The following is a 24,301-nucleotide window of genomic DNA, read 5'->3' on the forward strand; positions in this document are numbered from 1 at the left end:
ATAAAAAGCCCCCCTGGCCACGGCTGTCATATGCTCTTCAAAAGACAGCCGTGCATCCAGGAGGACACCCAGATTGCGAGCCCTCTCTGTGGGGGGCGATTCACCCCCAATAGTCAGCGATGTCACCAGCTGACTATATCGGGATGCCGGAAGCCACAGCCACTCGGTCTTGGAAGGGTTGAGTCTGAGCCTATTTCTCCCCATCCAGACCCGCACGGCCTCCAGGCAGCGAGACATCACATCAAGGGCATCGTTGGGGTGGTCTGGGGTGGAGATGTACAGCTGAGTATCATCAGCGTACTGATGGACTCTCACCCCCAAACCACGGATGATCTCACCCAGCGGCTTCACATAAATGTGGAACAGAAGGGACGAGAGGACCGACCCCTGCGGCACTCCGCATGCGAGGCGCCTCGAGGTCGACCTCTGCCCCCCTGCCAACACAAACTGCGAGCAGTTGGAGAGGAAGGAGGAGAACCACCGCAAAACAGTGCCCCCTATTCCTAACCCCCTCAACTGCTGCAGCATGATACCATGGTCGATCCTATCAAAAGCCGCTGAGAGATCTAATAGGACCAGGACAGAGGAACAACCCCTGTCCCGAGCCCTCCAGAGATCATCCACCAACGCGACCAATGCCGTTTTTGTGCTGTACCCCTGCCTGAAGCCTGACTGGTACAGGTCCAGATAGATAGCTTCATCCAGGTGCCGGGGAAGCTGTCATACCACCACGCTTTCAACAACCTTCACCACAAAACGAAGGTTGGAGACCGGATGGTAGTTAGCTAATTCAGCCGGATCCAGGGAAGGCTTCTTGAGGAGGGGCCTCACCACTGCCTCTTTCAAGGCAGTGGGAAAGGCACCCTCACTCAGAGAAGCACTTATAATCCCCTGGAGCCAGCCTCATGTAACCTCCCGGGAGGCCAGTACCAAATCAACTGTGGGAGCAATAATTAGAAAATGGAAGACATACAAGACCACTGATAATCTCCCTCGATCTGGGGCTCCACGCAAGATCTCACCCCGTGGGGTCAAAATGATCACAAGAACAGTGAGCAAAAATCCCAGAACTACACGGGGGGACCTAGTGAATGACCTGCAGAGAGCTGGGACTAACGTAACAAAGGCTACCATCAGTAACACACTACGCCGCCAGGGACTCAGATCCTGCAGTGCCAGACGTGTCCCCCTGCTTAAGCCAATACATGTCCGGGCCCGTCTGAAGTTTGCAAGAGAGCATTTGGATGATCCAGAAGAGGATTGGGAGAATGTCATATGGTCAGATGAAACCAAAGTAGAACTGTTTGGTAGAAACACAACTCGTCGTGTTTGGAGGAGAGAGAATGCTGAGTTGCATCCAAAGAACACCATACTGTTGTGGCTCCGTTACCGGAGCCTGTGTCATCGTCAGGAGAGGACTCCGAGAGTGAAGGGGAGGAGTTGGCAAGGCCTCCCTCTCCAGGACCCTCCTCTCTGGCAATGCCTTCGGTGTCCGCCGAAGGGCAAGAGATAGGGCCAGGGCCAAGCACGTCCACGCAGCCACAGATGGACAGTGATGAGGGTAATGAGTCTTGGCTGGACCCACGCCAGCGTCGCAGAGATAAGCGCGCACAACAGAAGAAAGGGCATGCCCGAGATTAGGCTGAGTCACTGGACCACACCCCACAGGATATAAAAGGGAGCGTGGTGGCCAGTCAAACCTTGTGACGAACAAAGCTGAAAGCTTCCACGCCATTCTGCATTGCCGGACTTTTGCTTTAAGACTGGATTATCTCTGGACTTGATTGTAATTATTGAGCTGCTTTCCTTTGATGTATCAGAAGTGGGGAGAAGTTATCTCTCCTCTTTGTAAATAACAAACTCTTGGCAGGCAGCCACTAGGTTGTTGCCAAGTTCTGTTATCATAAGGAAAAGGATTTTGCCGGCTGGTTTGGTCTTTAACTCCTGAACGTCTGTTGGTGTGTGTGCGTGGAGTTGGGGACAGAACACATACCTACTGTGAAGCATGGGGGTGGCAACATCATGCTTTGGGGCTGTTTCTCTGCAAAGGGACCAGGACGACTGATCTGTGTACAGGAAAGAATGAATGGGGCCATGTATCGTGAGATTTTGAGTGCAAACCTCCTTCCATCAGCAAGGGCATTGAAGATGAAACGTGGCTGGGTCTTTCAGCATGACAATGATCCCAAACACACCGCCCGGGCAACGAAGGAGTGGCTTCGTAAGAAGCATTTCAAGGTCCTGGAGTGGCCTAGCCAGTCTCCAGATCTCAACCCCATAGAAAACCTTTGGAGGGAGTTGAAAGTCCGTGTTGCTCAGCGACAGCCCCAAAACATCACTGCTCTAGAGGATATCTGCATGGAGGAATGGGCCAACATACCAGCAACAGTGTGTGCCAACCTTGTGAAGACTTACAGAAAACGTTTGACCTCTGTCATTGCCAACAAAGGATATATAACAAAGTATTGAGATGAACTTTTGATATTGACCAAATACTTATTTTCCACCATAATTTGCAAATAAATTCTTTCCAAATCAGACAATGTGATTGTCTGGATTTGTTTTCTCATTTTGTCTCTCATAGTTGAGGTCTACCTATGATGTCAATTACAGGCCTCTCTCATCCTTTTAAGTGGGAGAACTTGCACAATTGGTGGCTGACTAAATACTTTTTTGCCCCACTGTAAATCATCTTTTTCCTTCTATAATATAGATCTGCCTATTACTGATGAGGTTTGCCTTGTCAAAATATTTCTTTTTGTATTCTGTTCCCAAACATACATCTTTTAAGTAAACTTGACTAGCATGTTTTCAGTTACAGAAAAGGAAGACAGTGCATACCAGTAAGCTTATTTGTGAAATGAAAACTGTGTTTTAGTTTTAAATTCAGAACAAAACAGTCTCATGCAAAATGTTCTGTTGGAATAGTTTGAGATGGCTGAATTCCAGTGGAACAAGACTTAAAATGGCTCATGTAGTGAAATACAACAACACTTAATTTTTTTAGTGTTCTTTACATAGGAAAACTATGGAAATCAAAAATAAGCCTTTTCTTAGTTTTCTTCTCTACTTCTATAGAAATAATCGGTACTGGCAGCCAGTATTTTATGTTATCATTCAACATGTGAATAATTGTCCCAAAAGATTATTTCTAATTTTTTTTTAATCCTCACTGGGAACAAAAGAACTATCTCTGTAGCCAATTATTTGCAATTTTGGTATTGTATAACTTTCATGGTTCATGGCGCCCTTAGGGTCTTGGTAACCTCTTCATGGTGCCCCTAGGCCAAAACATGGTACCCCTCAGAGTTTGCTGTGGTGTCTTGGGGTACTGTGGCATAGTTTAGGAACTAGGGGTACAGACTGTCGGTTCAGCAAAGCAGCAAAGTTGAGTAACAATTTGGGACACTTCATTTTGCAGCTTTCCTACCTGAGAAACAGAAACACAGGAAATTGTAACTGCGATCTCACTGGACTTGAGTTGAACAAAGTTTTTTTACACACATCACGATGCCTTTTACACACATTGTGGGGTGCCGCAAGGGTCAGTCCTCTCGCCCCTTCTGTTTAACATTTATGTGAAGCCGCTGGGTGAGATCATCCGTGGCTTTGGGGTGAAGTGTCAACTGTATGCCGATGACACGCAGTTGTAAATTTCAACCCCAGGCCACCCCAATGATGCCCTTGACGTGATGTCCCGCTGCCTGGAGGCCATGCGGATCTGGATGGGGAGGAACAGGCTCAGACTCAACCCCTCCAAGCTGTGGCTCCCGATGGCCCGATATAGCCAGCTAACACCATCGCTGGCTATTGGGGATGAGATCTTACCTCCCTCAGAGAGGGCTCGCAACTTGGGCGTCCTCCTGGACTCACGGCTGTCTTTGGAAGATCATATGACGGCCGTGGCCAGGGGGGCTTTCTATCAGGTTCGCCTGATCTCCCAGTTGCGGCCCTTTCTGGATCGGGATGCCCTGCGCACAGTCACTCACGCCCTCGTCACTTCCCGGCTGGACTATTGTAATGCTCTCTACATGGGGCTCCCCTTGAGGAGCATCCGGAGGCTCCAGCTGGTCCAGAATGCGGCCGCGTGAGTAATAATGGGGGCATCTCGTTGCTCCCATGTAACACCCTTCTTGCGCGAGCTGCACTGGCTCCCGGTGGTCTTCTGGGTGCGCTTCAAGGTGTTGGTTACCACCTTTAAAGCGCTCCATGGCTTAGGACCTGGTTATCTACAGGACCGCATTCTGCCACCGATTGCCTCCCACCGACCAATACGCTCCCACAGAGAGGGCCTCCTCAGGGTGCCGTCGGCCAAACAATGTAGGTTGGCAAGCCCCAGGGGGAGAGCCTTCTCTTTGGGGGCCCCGGCCCTATGGAACGAACTGTCCCCGGACATATGAAGGATCCCCGACCTCCACGCCTTCCGTTGTGCTCTGAAGATCCTATTATTCCAGCAAGCTGGTCTGACGGGATAAAGGATTTTAAATTGGGTTTTGATAGAGGTTTTAAAATGATTTTAGTTGGGTGTTTTAAATTCAACCAATGATTGAATTATTTTAATTAAGTTTTTAAATTTTTGTTGTATATTGTTTTTACCATGGCTGTTCACCGCCCTGAGTCCTTCGGGAGAAGGGCGGTATATAAATATAATAAACTAACTAACTAAACTAACTGACATCAGGACGCCGCTATAGGGCATTGCATGCCAAAACAACTAGACACAATGGCAGTTTTTTCCCTCATGCCATCACTCTGCTGAACACCAAATTACCACAGTACTGTCTTACTGTATGTCTAAGGATATTTACCCATGTAGTATGGCTGTGTTACTGTTAGCCTTCTCATCTTTTCTACTACCTTCTCCTATTGGTATCTTATGATTATATTACTTTGTTGTTTGTATGTACACTGAGAGCTTATGCACCGGAGACAAATTCTTTGTGTGTTCTATTCTATTCTATTCCATTCCATTCCGCATATACCGTATTTTTCAGAGTATAAGACATTCCGGACTATAAGATGCACCTACCTATTTTGGGGAGGAAAACAAGAAAAAAAAATCTGCCTCTACCTCTGCCTCCCAGCAATTTGCCTCCTTGCAGCAAACAGCAAACAGCCAGTTTCAGTTTCAGCACAGCCTGATTAGCACAAGAAAAAAAAATCTGCCTCTGCCTCCCAGCAATTTGCTTCCTTTGCAGCAAACAGCCCCTTTCAGTTTCATCACAGCCTGATTACCACAAGCAGCTGATTGTCGGTCGGCCTCCCGATGATCAGCTGTTTCAGGCTGAAGGGATTGCCATAGCCTATTGCCGCTTTCGCACGCCCCATTTTCGGCCTCCGCTTCCTGTTTTCAGCCTCCACACGCCCCATTTTCCACCCATTCCAGGTGGTGGGGATCGGAATGGGCAGGAAATGGGGCATGAGGCCGAAAACGGGGCACGTGGGGGCTGAAAATGGGATGTGGAGGCCAAAAATGGGGTGCGCGGCGGCGGCAATAGGCAATGGCAATCCCTGCAGCCTGAAACAGCTGATGGTCAGGAAGCCAATCCAACGACAATCGGCTGCTTGTGCTAATCAGGCTGTGCTGAAACTGAAACAGGCTGTTTGCTGCAAGGAGGCAAATTGCTGGGAGGTGGAGGCCAAAGGGTGGGGGCTGGTGGTTGGGCGGGGCTACATTCGGAGTATAAGATGCATCTGAATTTTCAGCCTCTTTTGGGGGGGGAAGTGCGTCTTATACTCCGAAAAATACGGTATGTGTTACCACCAGTAAGATGTGCAGTTTCTAGGTTTTACAAACAAACTTGCATTTAAATACACTCTGTAAACTCAGTGTGAACAAGACTCACAGACATATATTAAACTCATCGAAACAGCCAAACCAATATAAAGTTGTTTCATTTTTAAATGTATTCTGAAGCTCAACATTAGTAGGATCCCAATATGCAGATGGTACACAGTACACCAAAGCTCAGCATCCAACCAAACCAACACTGCACAGATAGTCCATGTGACTGTAATTGAGCTTGCAATTTTGTTCTTAAGTCATGATGATCATAAAGTGGGTCATCACATGACTGCACCCAATGTTATAACGTTTTTTGCAGTATTTTTAAGCAAACAGTCATTAAGTGAGCCCATTGTTCACTATGGGGCGTTTTTTTCTGGGAACTGGAAGTAACTGCTGGTTTCTGGAAGAAACTTAAATCAGGGTCACATGACCATGGGACACTGCAAATGGCCATAGATGCAAGCTAGTTGCTGAGCACCCAAAATGCAGTCATGTGACCGCAGGAGGGTGGTGGAAGTCACAACTTCGAATCTGGGTTGTAAATTCCTTTTTCAGGGTCCATTGTAACTTTGAATGGTCATTACATGACCAGTCATAAGTCGAGGACTATCTGTGTACTGTAGGCAGTCTTTGCATTTACAATTTACATAATCTTAACAGCATTAGCAACACTTGTGTGTGCATGCATATTTTCCTTTTCATTTATTTTTCTTTTACCTATCTAAATGAAGTACAATGAAGAAGTACATGCAGCCCTCTCAGATGAAGTCTTAACTTCCTCCTAGCAAAGAATTTCAACTCAAAATTTTTGATGGTGCTGTTTAAATAGTTCTTATAATTTTTGTCTTCTTTCTTACATAGTTCTTTTTAATAAAGAGAAAATATTGTAGCCAACAAGCTATAATCTTGTTAGGCAAAGATAGTCTTCTACTTATGGGATATTCTTACAATTTAAGTTTAATTTGGTCTTTTTAAGTATCTCTAATCATGTAGATTCAAGTAGCATTCTTTTAATCAAATCCATGTTTGATTCAGTAACCTTTGTGGTACTTGTTAATTTTATATGCATTGATTATTTTTATATAGCCGCATATGTGGGAGTCCTTGTCCGGCAGTATGGCCTGATGTCATAAAATTGGCATATTTCAACACCATGAAACCAAAGAAGCAATATCGTCGAAGACTGAGGGAAGAATTTGCTTTGTAAGACTATTTAAATATATTATCGCCCCCATTCATGAATTCGTTCTATTATGATCTTCATATGCCATTTCCATGGCTTTCTACACATATTTTTGTATGATTGAAAAACTTCCAACAGTTTTAAAAGGTGGTCTTTATTTAGGTATGTTGATATTCTCTCCTTTCTATATATATAGAGAGACAAAGAAATGCTCATGAGAGCACTTTTCAAGGTTGAATTAAAGGTAATGTCACTTCCATATCTTTAGTGTTGGTTCACCTCCTTTCTCCAGGGCTGATTCCAGTTGATGATTGAGGGAGGAAAGGTCCCACCCTCAGCCCTTACAATATGGGGTGCTGCAGGGCCTGGTGCTGTCTCCTTTCCTATTTAACATCTACATGAGGCCACTGGGTGAGATAATCTGTCACCATGGGGTGAGGTATCATCAGTACATTGATGTTACCCAGCTTTGTATCTCTGTCCCTGGCAAATTAAGCAATGCTGTGAATGTCTTATCCTGGTGTCTGAAGGCTGTGATGGTCTGGATTGGGAACAACGGGCTTCAGTTGAACCCTGGCAAGTTTGTGTTTGGGTTTGGAGGCCTGCTGGTTCTAGAACTATACCATCTCTACATTTTTGGTCCATCAATACACAGTACTCATGTCACTGTCACCCTCATACGTAACCTGCATTCAGAATTGAATTTCAGTTGGAGGAACTCCTTTAGCAGTCAACCATTCAATTAAGCCATGCTGCTTAAAACACTTTGACAAATGTTCACTTACAGGGTTCCATTTCACAAACAATAAAAAAAAACTTTTCTCATAGCAATTTCCACCAACTGAAGGGAAAGAACAGATGGTAAAAAATGTGTCAGAGTGTCTGTCAGTTCTGCCATCTGTTGGCACTTTACAACATTGGAGGCATTACTTTTCATTAAACCCTCATATTTTTACATTTGACATACAGATAGTCCTGATTTAAGACTAGTTGCTTAAACAGTGGAACAGCTTGCCTTCAGAAGTTATGGGTGCTCCATCACTGGAGGTTTTTAAGAGATATTGGACAACTATTTGTCTGAAATGGTATAGAGTTTCCTGCTTGAGCAGGAGGTTGGACTAGAAGACCTCCAAGGACCCTTCCAACTCTGTTATTCTGCTTAGTGACTGTTCAAAGTTATGACATGTCCCTTGGGGTACCTACAACCTGGATTTTAAGTTCTGACCCCCTCTCAGTCACATGACCACTCTTCAGGCGCATGGCAACTAGCCCGCATTTACTGCTGTTTGCAGCGTCCCATGGTCACGTGGCCACATTTCACAATGGTTTTTCTGAAAACCAGCATTTACTTAAGATTTTCTGCAAATGTTGTGATAGTGGCTAATATCTGTAGCTCATGTGTAGGATGAAGGGTGTAGGTTTGTTCTCTGAGCTTGTGGGTTGGTTTCCGAACATTTCGTTACCAAGATAGTTAACATCTTCAGCGGAATTTAGTGGATGTCAGTGTCAGTGTTGTTCTGCTTATAAGGGCTTCGTGTGGAGCAATTCCATCAACAGACACATCAACCTACAACCAGCCTACAAACCCCTCAGAATTCAAATCAACCGCACAGCCAGCCAACCAGCGACAGCACCAACCCTCAACCAACGCCCCCAACCATCACTTCACCTCCCAATGACCCTCACCTGACATGATTTCCTCATCACAAGACCCTCACCTGACATGACCCACACCTGACCCATCGCAAGACCCTCACCTGACGTGACCTCCCCATCACGACCTACTGACCACACAAAGCCCTTATAAGCAGAAGAACACTGACATCCCCTAAACTCTGCTGAAGATGTTACCTAGCCTGGTAACGAAATGTTCGGAAACCAACCCACAAGCTTGGAGAATGAACCTACACCCTCATTTTCTGCAAAACCAGCCCATAGTGAACCATTGGTTTGCTTAACTTCTGCAAAAAAGGTAATAAAATTGAGTTGGTCACAAGTTACGACCTTCATGACTTATGACCATGATGGGCAGGGTTCATTACGGTTGTAACTCTAAGACTACCTTTGTACACAATATTATTTTTAGCATATTGACATTGTATGGACAACCTGCATGGATTCTTCTAGTATAGCACAGGGGTGAAATGCTCCTGGTTCGGACCAGCTTGGGCAAGTAGGTAGCGATGGCGGCCGGCAGTTCGGAGAACCGGTAGCAAAAATCCCTGCCCCCGCCCCCCATGCCCAGCTGAGCCGCGTGATCATCAGAGCCTTTTTTTTCTTTAAAATGGCTCTGAGGAACCAAGCTCTGACGATCCCAGCTGAGTTGCCTGCTAATCAGGCAACTCAGCTTGGATCGCCAGAGCCATGTAAAAGAAAAAAACTTTTTTTCTTTTAAATGGCTCTGACAATCTGCTAATCGGTAGCAAAAATCCGTCCCTCTCCACCCCCTCAGCTTGCTTACCTTAGCTGCTGGTCGCAACGCCTTGCTGTAATCCCTGCAATCCATTGCATCAGCAAGCAACTGAATCTCCCTGCCTGCAATCAAGCAGGCAGGGAGTTGTGGACTTCAACTCCCAGAATTCCTCAGCCAGCAAAGCAAAGCTGGCTGAGGAATTCTGGGAGTTAAAGTCTACAAGTCTTAAAGTTGCCAAGGTTGGAGACCCCTGTTCTATTGGGTAAGTTTTTTTCCCCTTTGGGAGCTTTAAAAAAATAGTTAATTGGGGTTTTTTTTAGTTGTTCTTTTTTTAGACCTAGCCATTTAAAGTTTAGGAAGTTTTAAATTTAGCTGTTTTTATATAAAAATAAAAATAAATTAAAATAAAATAATATTTGTGCAGCTTTCTGAGATTTAGTGTGTTTCTGTAGTGTTTCACTCTAACTACACAAACACACAAAATCTCACAAAGCTGTATGTGGAATTTTGTGTGTGTAAAGTGTGAAAGTTGGTTTTTTGGGCTTTTTGTGGCTGTGTGAGGTTCCTGCTTGTTGCAGGGGCCATTTTGGGTCTAGCACAGCTGCTTTTCTATTGTGGGTGAGCCAGTTGTGTTGTGTTGTGTTTTGTAGGTTAAAAAAGGGCAAAGAAGTGACATTGACTTGGCCACGCCCTCCCAGTCACCTTACCAAGCCACGCCCACTAATTAAGCCATGCCCACAGAACCGGTAGCAAAAAAATTTAGATTTCACCCCTGGTATAGCATTTAAATTGAGCACATTAGATTATATGAAAAAGTAGTTATCTGAGCTCTCATCTCTAGTTTAGGAGGTACATGTTTTTTCACGTATTGAGAATCGTGTATACATTGCTTTAAATACTAAGTCTAAAAAGGAAAGATTTTTTATGTATTACAGTTCGTGAAGTCTTTGAATGAACATTACTTCATTTTAACTATTTGCTTACAGTATTCCTATAGCTGCACTAGATCTCTTTGATTACATGCTTGCTCTCGATCCAAGCAAACGCTGCACAGCAGAACAGGCACTTCAATGTGAATTTCTGAGAGATGTGAACCCTTCAAAGATGCCTCCACCAGAGTAAGTGTGTCTTAGTTGAGTTTATTTGTTTGCTACAATACAAAACTATTACTCAATCAGCAGAATCCAGATGCTACACATGTATTCATTTTTGTTGCATATGGGATCAGATTTCATACACGATATAAATACATTCTATGAGCATACTGTTGAAATTGCATTTTTAATTTCCTAAAGACTTAAATTACCAACAACTATAGAAGCAAAAAACTCAGTAGACTCACTTCTTCTAATATTTTATTATATTTTATTATAACATAAAACAATGGAAAATAAAAATTAAGAAAAGGGAGAAAGTGCAGGATTTAGAGAAATCTCACCAGGCTCAAGGTTGACTCAGCCTTCCATCCTTTCAAAGGTAGGTGAAATGAGGACCCAGATTGTGGGGGCAATAAGCTGACTTTGTATAAATATACAAAAGTATGAAGGCTATTGCTTAACACATTGTAAGCCGCCCTGAGTCTCTGGAGAAGGGTGGCATATAAATTAAAGCAAAAAAAAAGAGAGAGAGAGAGAGAAAAGAAAAACAAAGGGTTTACTTCTGACCCTTTCCAACACAGTAATACAGTTATAACCTCAACGTTTTACATTACCTATAATTATTACAAGTGTAGATGACCAGGCTGAGCCCAAGGGAGGGGTCAAACATGTCATCAGTCTCAAGTCCTTTAGCACCCACAAGAGATCTAAGTCAAGCCCACCATGAATTCCATTGACTTATCTACCACCAATTTGCTTTGACTGTTAGTAGTTCAGATACTTTTAGAGAGCTTAAGCTTGCAATAAACCTTTATATTCATTTGAACTGCCTGAATTTCTTGATTTCTCACACTTGACATTAATCTGAACTACTCCTTCTACACCAAAACTTTTCACGGGCCCTGGAATACCCAAGCTATGGCTTCAGATCCCAGAGCTGCAGCAACAGCAGACCAGCCAGATGTACTCTCTCTCACCAGGCATCAAGACGGAGTAGAAGACAAAAGTGAGGAATTTAGCAGCCACTGTTCACCAACTAATTCAGCAAGTACAGATTCTGACTCAACAAGGGCTTCTGCAACAACCACAACCACCTGCCCCACCACACCTGCCAGTGCCTGCCATGTTCATCCCCAAGACTCCCAGCTGCCTACCGCAGAGATTCACCAGAGTTTAATAAGATGAGAACATTCCTAGCCCAGTGCAAAGTCTTCATCAGCACCTGACCAGGGGAGTTTCCAACAGACAGATCAAGAGTTGTCTTCATCCTCAGTCTTTTAATTGACTTGCTGCCAAATAGGCACTTCCACTCATCAAAAGCAATGGCCCTGTCCTAGATAATTTCTCAAACTTCCTCACCAGATTTAGAGAGCACTTTGGAGACCCCATCCAGATGGAAACTGCCAAACAACGCATCCGCCAGCTCTGCCAAGGCGCCAACTCCATGAGAACATATGTTGAAGACTTCAAGCTCCTCGCAGTTCTCAATTGGAACAAACCAGCCTTAAGAGCACAATTCAAGAGTGGGCTCAACAAGGCCATATTCACACAACTGATACAACAAGGTATTCCCAGTGGTCTACAAGACATCTACCTAGCCACTATAACAGCTAAGTCTCAACTTGCAGAACTTAGAGCATTTTTCAGCAGCCCCAGCCAGCCGCTTCCAAAGCTGCCTCCTGTCATAGCCCCATCAGAGCCTGGTTCAGAAGAGGAGGAGTTGGAACCAGGACCATCCAACGGGGATGACACATTTCCCTTGGAATGTGTGGAGAGGCCAGGGGCAGAGGATGATGCTGTCCTAGGCCCCTCAGGCATTGGGGGAGGTGGTCGATCGGATGGAGAGCTGCCTGCTCTCACAGACACAGGGGAGAATTAGCTACAGTCAGGCAGTGGTGCTGATAGGTAGCAGATCCCCTGTGATGAGGAACAGCTGCCTCCCCCGCTCAATCCAAGGACACGGAGAGTAGAGCAGAAGCAAGCTCAAAGGAGGGCTGTGAGGCTACTCAGGAGAAGGTTGCCCTGACCCTCCTCACAAGGAACACTCGGAGTGGATTGACTTAAGGAGAAGCTGTGGGGAGTTAGTCTTTGCCAGGAACAATTGCTTCTTTTGGCATACATTCTCCTCGCTTTGATTTGTGCTCTTACCTTTGCCTTGCAGACTGCCTTTTGCCTCATGGACTTGCTTTGCCTTGTGGCCTTGCCTTTGTCTCTGTGGACTTGCCTTGCCCTTTGTACATGGAGTCTGGACCTTGCTCCATGAGCTTGCCCCTTCTCTTTGGACTGCCTTTGTTGTTTACTGGCTTTGGTTTGGGGGACTGAGGGTGACTGCCTTCTGGGTAGTGTAGGGTGGAGCCTTACCAGCCGTTGTAGGACCGGTTATTGTGGCATTTAATCCGAGCAATAAAGGACACCATCAATGCCTGCCTCTGCCTAGGCAACCTGGGTCATAACACCTCCTCCCATCAGTACCTAAGGCCTCCCTGCCCCCTTGGACTTGGACGCTGAAGAGCCGATGCAAATTGGAATGGCAAGATAGGCCTCAGGAGCAGAAGAATGGCAATGGCGCACAGAGCTCGCCCTTTGTTTCTGTTGTGGAGAGCCTGGCCATATGGTTAAGAATTGCTCTACTAAACCTTCCAGAAGAGGCAACTGATAGCCCAGCAATGTCTCTGCCACTCACCTCCTGGACAAAGCCCTAAGACCTGGGAAACGAGAAATACCCCCCCTCCATGGGCTCAAAGGGAGGATCACCCAAGTACTGGACAGGGCTCAATTACTTCCATTCTCAGGTGTGTTAACAAAATTTGATTCTATCCTAACACTTCCCAGTGGTCAGGAAACAACTGTCCTTGTTTTGATAGATTCTGGGGAAACTGCCGACTTCATAAGCCTAGCCATAGTCCAGAAACTTAAGATCCCCACTGTTCCTCTGAAGTCTGCATTGTCACTGATAGCTATTGATGGCCAACCTTTAAAAGCAGGCCCCATCACTCATGCCACAGTGTCTTTGCAATTTACAATAAATCAACATCCTGAAACGTTAACCCTTTTTGTGGCTGACCACATCAATCTTCCACTAGTGCTGGGAACCACTTGGTTACAACACCACAATCCCACTATTAAGTGGAAGAACCAGTCTATTGCCTTTTAGAGCCCTCAATGCCTTTCTCACTGGGATTGGCCCTCCAAAACCCCCATCAGATACCTCTGAAAGCTAAAAAAAAGATTCCCAATCTGCCAAGTTAATACAGAGATTTTGCTGATGTTTTTAGAGAGGAAGAGTCTTCGGTCCTCCCCCAGTGCAGAGACTGCGATTCTGCCATAAATCTAGTCCCTGGCGCCAAGATTCCCACCAAGAGACAATACAAAATGTCTACTAAACAATTTGAAACTCTGAAATACTATTTGGACTCTAATTTGCAAATGGGATTCATATGACCCTCCCAGCCTCCTGCCTTAGCTCCCACCTTCATACCCAAGAAGCAAGACCCCAGTGGGCCTAACAACAGTGAGAACCCCCCACTGAGAGTGGTCCATGTTAAGGATATTGTTGTGTTAACAACCAGCAGAGCATAGATCACATGGAAATGGTGCTGAGAGCAACAATAAATAAAATACATATAAACTGGTTTATCAAAGTTTTTACTTTGTAGTGAAAAAACAATCTCATAGTCTTTAATCAATCCAAGTCTTAGCCAGTCATAATCAGTCCAGAGGTACAAAATTCTTCTTACCAGTTCGTAGTAAAAGGATCAAACAGGAACAATATAAATAGTTCTTAAAAACAGAATAAATAAACCATGATCACATTAGACCATGTAAGAGATCAAATAGAAATTACAAAACAGCAGTAGGTAATAAATAGTAGCAAGTTCACGCTGACAACAGGTCACGATGGTGGCATGTCCACAATGACTACATTCAAGCTCTCCTTAAATACAGTTACTACAGAGCTTATCCAATCAGGATACAATGACTCAGCATTACAATGACTCAGCAGTACTTCTTAAAGTCATAGAATACATATTCATCATGTTAGCTTATATATTGCCTGGACAACCTGTTAGGCATGCACCATATCCTAACAGTCCATAATTAACAAAGTTTTAATCTCAGTGACAGTAAGAGAACATTATTCACTGCCGTTAATTCCAGACCTCTTAGATAGATGGCAGAAAGCAAGCGTTTTTATGAGACGGGACCTCCACAATGCTTACAACCGCATTAGGATTGAATAAGGCCACAAATATTTAACTGCCTTTGATACCAGATACAGAAAATTTGAATGTATAGTGACCCTATATGGACTTGTTAATGCAGGGGCCATATTTTCCAGATTTATGAACCAAGTATTCTCAGACCTCATAGATAAATTTGTGGTGCGCTATCTGAACAACCTTTTGATCTACTCTGAAAACAAGGCTCAGTACACAGGCCACATGCACACAGTTCTCCGTAGACTAAGATATAACTATCTCTTTGCCAAGCCAGAAAAATGCACCTTTTACCTGCAACAACTAGACTTCTTTGGTTACCATATTTCCACAAAAGGCATCCAGATGGAGCCCCAGAAGGTCCAAGCTGTCATAGACTGACAAGCCCTTCACACAGCCAAAGACATCCAACGCTTCCTCGACTTTGCTTGCTTCTACAGAAAATTTATACCAGGTTTTGCTCATAAAGCTAAGCCACTGACCCAACTGATTAAGAAAGCTAAATTTCCTTGGGCGTCTACACACCAATCAGCATTTGAAGAGTCAAAGCAGCTTTTTACTTGTCAACCCCTACTTCAGCACCCGGATACATCAAATGTATTGTTCAAACGGATGCTTCAGATATAGCCATCGGAGCTGTTCTTTTACCGGGGTGGGGGGTGGGGGTGGCCTTCTGCCATGCGCCTTCTTTTCTAGAGCCATTACTGCCTCAGAATACAATTATGACATCTTTAATAAAGAACTCCTTGCCATTAAATCAGCATTCCAACACTGGAGACACTTCCTAGAAGGCATGCACTTCCTATACAGGTCAACACAGACCACAAGAATCTACACACACTGCAACAAACCAAAGCGCTTTCACCGAGACAAATCATATGGAGCCAGTTCCCCCTCCCCCTCCATGCAGGTAAGAGGTACTGCAGCTTTGCCATGACAATCAAACAGCAGGGCATGGGGGAGTGTTCAAAACTCTGCACAGAACCTTAAGAGATTTTGGTGACCTAGGGTGGCAGTAGACATCAAGGAATATGTGGCCTTTTGCCACACATGCAGGAGGGCCAAACCCCTCCATCAGAAGCCTGTAGGGCTTTTGCAGCCACTGCCAACACCCCTTCCCACCCATGGCATACTGTCTCTTTGGATTTCATCACTGATTTACCCCCTGTCCAAGGTTTCACTACCATTTTGGTGGTGGTAGATCTTTTCACCAAGATGGTTCATTTCATACCCTGCAAGGGATTGCCCAATGCTAAAGACACAGGCCAAATTTTTCTAGACCAAGTCTTTCACTCCCACGGTGTGGTCTCAACACTTGTTTCAGACAGAGGCATACAGTTCCAATCTAGGTTTTAGAAAGCATTTTTCCAGCTACTAAATGTCAAGGTCAACCTCTTCTCAGTTCACCATCTGGCCACGAATGGAGAAGCTGAAAAATCTAACCAGCTCCTCCAACAGTACTTAAGGTGCTACTGCATCTACAGCCAAGACAACTGGCCATTGTTATTGTCACTCATAGAATTTTCTTACAACAATTTGCTGCACTCATCAACTTTAGTGATGCCATTTCAAGCCATGCATGGCACACACCCTAAAGTGTTGTGTCCCAGTCTCGAAGAACTTAATGCCAAATGCACTCTCTTGTAAACTGGAATATTCTCTTATTTAACAGACTCCAGCACCAACAACAATTCTACAACCTTCAAATGTCCAGATTCAACAACCACCAGCCACCAAGAGGTTGGGAGCTACCCAACTGGACCAGGAGTTAATCACTAGGATAAAGACTCAGCAACAACTAGATTGCTCTTCATGGGCCAGGATAGATGACCTCAAGGAAACCACATCAGGTACTGTAACCCTGTTCATGATGGAGGAAGGAGCCCTAAATCACAGAAGCAGAATAGTGGCTCCCCCCTCTCCCATGCAGGGAAGAAGTACTGCAGCTCTGCCATGACAATCAGACAGCAGGGCATGGGGGTTGTTCAAAACTCTGCACAGAACCATAAGAGACTTTTGGTGGCCTAGGATGGTAGGAGACATCAAGAAATATGTGGCCTCTTGCACTTTTCCAGCTACTAAATGTCAAAGTCAACCTCTCCTTAGCTCACCACCCCATCAAAAATGGGGAAGTTGAAAAGATGAACCAGCTCTGTTGTTGCCCGCCAGCGGCCTGCATGGATTGTTGCTGATCCCGACGACGAGGAAGCTGGTGTGGTACTGCACTGGCAGCCTGTGCAGCCGGCGCTTGAGTCGGACAGCGAGGAGGCTGAAGAAGAGGTGGTGCCAGAGGCAGGGATTCAGTCAGGGCCTTCAGAACTTCCAGAGGCTCCTTTAAGTGAAGAGGATGAAGAGGAGGAGCCTCTTCTCAATGCACGGGCACGCAGAGCTGCCAAAAGGCAGGAGTGGTTCCTCAGGAGGAGGTCTCCTCGAGAGTAAGGCTTGCGGCTAATTGGCCACTCCCTTAGCCTATTTAAGAAAGTACACAGCTGGTAACAAGCTGCAGGAAACAACTTTAGGTCGCTAACCATTGCGTTGGGATGTCTCTGCAAACCTTGTTTCTGGGCTTTCTGCCAACTCCAGTAAGACTCTGAATATCTTATCTATGGAATTCTGGCAGGCTGTTAAGAACGCTTTATTAACAGCCGGCATTTGCTAAAGCTGCGTTTTTGAGTAAACTAAGTTTTGTTCAGAGTTTGTGTGTGCTGTGTTCTTTGGGATCCGTAGCTGGGGCAGAACAAGCTCCTCCAACAGTACTTGAAGTGCTGCACCTACAGCCAAGACAACTGGCCATCATTATTGCTACTTGCAGAATTCTGTTACAGCAATTCGCTGCACTCATCAACTTCAGTGACACCATTTCAAGCCATGTATGGCACACACCATAAAGTGTTGCCAGACCACCCTGCACTGGACTCAACTGTCCCGGGGTGGTTGACTTCTTACAGGAGCATCTTGCTGCCCAAGACATTTTGAAACTGCAGCTCGAGCAAGCAAAACAGACTTACAAGAAGGCAGCAGATGCCTATTGGCGGGAAGGACCACCCATAGCAGTATAAGACAAAGTTTGGCTCTCTACCAAGTTCTTAGCCAGTTCAAGGCCTTCCAAGAAGCTAGACACTAAATTTGTGGGACCATTCAAAGTTCTGCAACAAATCAACCCTGTAGCCTTTCACCTCCAATTACCCCCTTCAATGAAGGTGCATCCAGTATTTCACTGAACGTTAATCTCCAAAGGTTCTCTCCCAAGCATAATATGGTCCCAGCACCTGCTCCCCCACCAGTCATAGTGGAGGGAGAACCAGCATATGAGGTGGAAGAGATCCTAGACTCTAGGAAAAGAGACAAAGGCATTCAGTATTTGATTCATTGGAAAGGCTACCTTGTTGCCTGGGAAAGCGCACGGTATGTTCATGCCCCTAATTTAGTTCATCAGTTTCACCAGCGCTTCCCTGACAAGCCACGCCTGAGCAAGCTCCCACTACCCCCACCCAGTTTCACCTGAGGAACCTGTCAAGGAAGAGATTAACCATCCCCTCTGTATTGCTCCAGGGTGAGGCGGCACACTCACCAGTGATGGGCCTTCCACATCTGGCCTTCAACTCCCAGGCAGGGGAGGGAACCTCTAACAATGTTTTTGTGTTACAGCAACCACCACCTGGCTCGCCAGCTCCTTCAGAGGAGAGGGAGGCAGATTCCTTTGAGACTGCTTCCCTTCCACCCTTGCCAAGTTCCCATGAGAAGTCAGACTTTGAAGAGACAATGCAGGAGGGGCAAAGCAACATAAAAGAACCCATGGAAGAAGAGGGGGGCCAAGGTGGAGGGGTGGGTGATATAGGAGATGCCCAGGCTGACCCCGTGGGATGGGTCAAATGCATCATCAGTCTCTAGTCCCTTCGCGCCCACAAGAGATTTAAGTCCAGCCCACCTTGAATTCCATTGACTCTTAACTACCGCCAATTTGCTTTGATTCTTTGTTAAATTCAGATTCTTGTAGAGAGCTTAAGCTTGCAATAAACTTTTATATTCATTTGAACTGCCTGGATTTCCTGATTACTTGCACTTCACTCAAGCCAATTCTATAAGTTACACAATTATTAAATCTTTAAACTACAATTCTAAATTTCTTTTTTTTTCCCTATATCGAGCAACAGAAACAGAATCAAATAAAATCTCTTTGTTTAAAACAATGTACTTCATCATCTTAATCAAATCTATTTTTTTCTTTTTTTCCCTGTTGTGAGAGGTAATATGTATTTCTAATTAGACTTATTGATCTTTATAGACCACGGGTGTCAAACTTGCGGCATCAAGTTGCTGTCACGTAACATTTTGCGAAGTTTTTTTCGTGGAGCTGGGGTGGGCGTGGCCTGCGCATGACGCATCTGGCCCACGGGCTTCCAGTTTGACACCCCTGTTATAGACTATCATTTTTATTAACAACATTCACTATACTCTTTCATGTTCTTTAACCTTAAAGGGAAAAATTTTTTATATCCATTTTGAAATTCTAAACTTTCATTTAAAAAGTTTCTAATGTCAAATTCTAATACATCTTTTTTTTTAGCTTCCTACTAACATACATACTTTGAAATTCAGTTTCAATAATATGTTACAAACTTTAGCAATTATTTAAGCATTATACATAAGAAAAAGAAAAGAAAGAAGAAAAAGGAAGAAAAACCCATTCTCCCTAGAGCTGGATCGAGAGCATCCAGAGTGGGTAGTAGCTCTATGTTCTGCATGGAGACTGAGCACGTGATCTTCATTTGCATCTCTGGTCACTCCCTCCTTGCCTGGTGATTCCCCAGTTCAGCTCAGTCTTCATCGCAGACAGACGTGATCGAACGAGCGGCTTCACCTTTCTGTGACCAACTAAGCGTGAGCTTGGAAACAATTACTAATTTATTTGGAGGATTGCTTCGGCGATTAGGCCGCTAGCTGGTCCACTGGCTAGCGGTCTTGTTCCGGCTTTTCCACAGCCGAGGTCCCTGCCAACAGCAATTAAGCGGTAAGGCCTTTGTAGACCGGCATTGATTAGGGCCGGGGCCCAGGCATTCCCGCCGGAGGGTGGAGGGGGAATCAGTCTGTGCCCAGTTTGGGCACACTGTGAGGTGGCAGGAGCGTGTGGGAGCATGTTTAGAGCCGCGGCAGCTTCAGTCATTCGTGAGCCGGCTTGCCTTCATTGCGGGGGTAAATGGTGTCGCGCAGGCCTCCACCAGCCAGCAGGCCCAGAAAGGGTACAAGAGGGCTTGCCAAGGGGGCAACAACCAGGAGCCAGGCAGCCACTTCGAGTGGCAAGAGGGGCTCCAAATCGGCCGAAAAAGACACAGAAAGGTGTCAAAAGGCCTTGGAGAAAGAGCTGGCCAAGCTCCAGAAGGCTAAACAGAGCCAGGAGCAAAGTGACCCCCCCCCAGACCCTGCTCCCAGCCCGGGGGGTTCTGGTCATGTGCTCTTTAAAGAGCCAGCAGTTGAGGCTGAGGTGGTTCCACCACCCAAATTATTTTCAGACATACGCAAACGTCAATGGAACAATCCTGGGGCAGGGCTTCCCCCTTCCAGAACTGAACAGAAGCTCTATAATGTGGCTCCAGATTTGACTGAAAATTTACAGGTACCCACGGTGGACAAGCCGGTGGCAGCACTGACATCAGTTGCTCTGCTTCCAACTGATGCAATGGATTGCCTGAGACCTGATGACAAGAAAGCTGAATTATCATTACGTAAGTCCCATCAGGTGGCTGCCTGGGCGGTGAAAGCTGCCACTTCGGCTTCATTCTTCAACGGTGCTTCCCTGCTCTGGCTTCGCCAGATGCAGGAATGCATTCCACCGGAAGATCTGAGGGTACACCAAGATATTAATAAATTAATGGCTGCTGCTGAGTTCTCAGCGGATGCCACATTGAATGTGGCTAAGTTCGCTTCACGGTCCATAGCATCTTCAATTACTACCCGTCGCCTGTTTTGGCTTAAGCACTGGCAGGCCAACAATAAAAACAAATGGAAATTGGCTATGGCTCACTTTACAGGCGACAAATTATTTCGATAAGTTCTGAAACCTATCCTGGTTGAGACCAGGTGCAAGGGCAAAGCCATGCCTTCCCTTTACGAACAGGGGGACCACCAGCCCTCTCCTTATTATAGGAGGCAGTCCTTTCGGGCCCCTGACCTGGGTCATGACTATCAGCACTTTAAACGACAGTACCCTAGCTGCCAGGATAGGCTTCCCGACAGGTCACATTTCAGGAGTCAACATCAACCTCAGGGCAAGCGGCCCTTTTGGGGGGCTGGAAGTCACCCTTACCGCCGTGCAAAGTGACTGCATGGCCGTGCCACCAATAGGTGGCCAGCTCAGCCTCCATTTCCATCAGTGGGAGGTCACAACTTCAGACACATGGGTACTCACCACGGTGAGATCAGGATTGGCGCTGGAGTTTCTCTCCGCTCCCGCAAAATTTTTTCTCAGATGCCCTGTCTCCAGGGACGCTTCCAAATGGCGCCTGATGGAGACGGCGATCCAGCACTTGCTGGAGATACAAGCTATCGAACCTGTCCCTCAAGAACAGCAGAGACAAGGGTTCTATTCGATTTGTGATCCAAAAGAATTCTGGGGGGTGGAGGGCAATTTTAGATCTAAAGCGCCTGAACCAGTGTCTGGAGTTCAAACAATTCAAAATGCAGTCTCTCAAATCAATATTGGACAGCACACACGAGGGCAACTTCCTCACCTCAATAGATTTAACAGAAACATACCTTCATGTTCCAATCAAACCAGCACACAGGCAGTTCCTTCGCTTTGCCTATTCAGACAGACATTATCAGTACAGAGCCATGCCATTCGGCCTCTCATCAGCACCGAGGGCCTTCACGAAGATATTGGTGGCTCTGGTGACCCATCTGCGCTTGGTCCCAATCAGAGTTCAATGCTATCTGGACGATATTTTGATCCAGTCCTCTTCAGCCAGTCAGGCAGAGAGTGGCCTGCGAGCCACAATAAGAGTGCTTCAAGATCATGGCTTCTCCATAAACCACAAGAAAAGTCACCTTTCTCCAACGACCAAATTGCTCCGTTTGGGAGCCTTAATAGACACAGCAACATGCCAAGTCTCCCTCTCTTTCCGGAGAAGCATGACAGTCTTCAGCAACTAGCCAAGCGCATCACGGCTATGAGAGCAGTTCCTCTATCACTCCTGTCACAGCTCCTCGGCAAAATGATGTTGTGCATCTCTATAGTCCCATGGGCACGACTACACTTCCTTCAAAGCCCCCAGCATTTCTGGAGCGCGGTGGGAGCCCTTGTGGAAGCGGCAGTGGCGGTGGTGCCTACGCGGTGTCGACTGTTCCTGGTTGAAGGGGGCGGCAGTCGACTATTATTATTGAAAGACGATATGGTGAGAGGCTGACAGCCTGGACCTGTCAGGAGCTGGCTTTTGTGGGCCTGTTCCTGCATGAACCCAGAGGCCCCCCTTGAGTTGGGGGCTGCAGACTGGGGGTACAAATGGCCAAAGACCTTGGGGAGTGGGAGAGGTGGGGAGATGGTCGAGAGATGGTTGGGCTGTCTTGGGTCACACCCTCCCCCCCCCCTTTCTGGCCTGTGTAGGCCTTATCATGGTCATCACTCCAGTCGCCTTTGGCCTCGTAAGCCATTTTTTTCGTCTTGCTGAATGTCATCAAACTTTGCCCCCGGGCTTATATATTTACCTTCTGAACCGGCTTTATTTCAACTATTGCCCCTGACTAGCGGACAAATGGACAGCTTGGTATGGGCCCTGAGGGAGTCCGGGTCACCACTGCCATTCCTACCTGAGGGGACAGTTTCCTGACTTTTTCTCTAGAACATACTATACCTGCCCACGCATCATGAGAGGATGCCTGGAAGGAACACCCCCTGGATATGCAGTAATGGCATAAGACTCTCTCCACTGTCGTGGGAGGACAGTGGAGTTCAGTTTCCCACATCTTTAAATTTTGCTGCCTTCTGTCCTCAGGACTTTTAGACGCTATGAACTCTGCCAGAGGTCATCCTCACCTCTTCCGTTTGTGAATGTACTCGACCGCTGAACTTCTTGCACTGCGAGACGTCCCCCTCTCGCAGGCCTGGCCCCCCACGTTATCGAGGACCTATGTTAAGGTTATTGTTGTTGTGTTACCAACCAGCAGAGTAGATTGCACAGTGAAACGTTGCTGAGAGCAATGAATAAGAGATATGCAAACTGGTTTATCAAAAGCTTACTTTATAGTGGAAAAACAGTTTCATAGTCTTTAAACAAATTCCAAGTCTTTGCCAGTAAATCAGTCCAGTAGTTACAGAATCTTCTTACTCAACAAACAGTAGTTGGTTAGAATAACAAACTCACTCTGGTTCACAAACCACGATGGTTGCAGATCCATCCAATGATAATTAGCAGATAACAACTCCTCCCAATGGTAGCTTATCATCAACAGCAGCATCATAGCAGCAACCTCTCAACAGCATATCATAGCAGCAACTGAACACGTTGCAGTACCTTGCTTAAATATTCTTACAACCAGTAATTATGTGATTACAGCATGACTCAGCATTAAAGCCACATAATACATATACAGATAAAGTAACAGTACACTTATATTGCCTGGACAACATAGTTAGGCTCAAACCATATCCTAACAACCTACCTCGATGACGGGTTTTGGAACCCAGAGAGGTGGCATGCCGCAAAGAGGGGGTTGAGGGGTTTTTTATCTAAATTTTTAGTTAATCTTTTAAGGGGCTCCGGGAGGGGGGAGGGTTGGATTAGAAATTGGGTTGTGGGTATGGGGGAAAACCCACTAAGGGGAGGGTCGGGTCTGGCTATGAAGTGCAGTATGGGAGGTGGGGGGCCCGGGGTCGAGGGGGGGGTCAGAGCTTATCCAGATAGTGTTTTTAACATCAATTCTGTGAGTGGGAGGGGCAGATACGGCAGGAGCAGGGGGCCATATCATGTTAGGGGAGCGCGCATTCGCTGTTTACGAGCAGTAGCGCGCTCCGGCCCCCAAGGCTCCACCCGTTCCCCAGGTTGCTCAGTTCCTCAGGGCCCAGGCCTTCGGCTGATGCTGTGCAATGCCAGGTCTGTAGTAAATAAGGCCCCCCTCATCTGTGATCTCGTGCAGGAGGGGGGAGCGGACCTGGCAGGTATTACGGAGACCTGGTTGGCCCCAGGGGGGGTCCTCCTCGTAGAAATGTGCCCACCAGGTTTCCATGCATTTCATCAGCCGAGGACACAGGGGAGGGGCGGGGGGGGGTAGCGGTTATCATTAAAGAAGGTCTGAGACCGAGGGAGGCCACTGTCCCTCAGATGGCCGGCTGTGAGTCCCTCCTTGTGAAGTGGGGTCATGGGGTTCAGATGGGTGTGCTGATCACATACCTGGCTCCCTGCCATGTGGCAGCAGCCCTGCCTGAGCTACTCAACGTCATCGCCGTGGTGGCGGTTGATACCCCTAGACTTATGGTCATGGGGGATTTCAACCTGCCGTCCGTGGGTGAGACGTCTGAGGTGGCTCGGGAGTTCATGGCTTCCATGACAGCTATGGACCTGACCCAGCTAATTCATGGCCCTACCCACACGGGGGGAAACACGCTGGACT

The 24,301-nt window shown here is 46.3% G+C and overlaps 1 protein-coding gene across 2 annotated transcripts in view; it reads left to right on the forward strand.

The window, feature by feature from the left end:
- The window catches only part of CDK13 (cyclin dependent kinase 13), a 340,708-nt gene that overhangs the window by 299,029 nt on the left and 17,378 nt on the right, over positions 1-24,301 (forward strand). For both annotated transcript variants that reach the window (XM_070944377.1, XM_070944378.1), the window contains exons 10-11: positions 6,875-6,991; positions 10,371-10,502. In XM_070944377.1, the coding sequence (XP_070800478.1) occupies positions 6,875-6,991; positions 10,371-10,502 (249 nt within the window). The remainder of the gene's footprint in view (positions 1-6,874; positions 6,992-10,370; positions 10,503-24,301) is intronic.

Source organism: Pituophis catenifer, unplaced genomic scaffold (genome assembly GCF_029215685.1).
Source record: "Pituophis catenifer annectens isolate HBS135680 unplaced genomic scaffold, rPitCat1.0.hap2 SCAF_5, whole genome shotgun sequence".
Lineage (NCBI taxonomy): Eukaryota > Metazoa > Chordata > Lepidosauria > Squamata > Colubridae > Pituophis > Pituophis catenifer.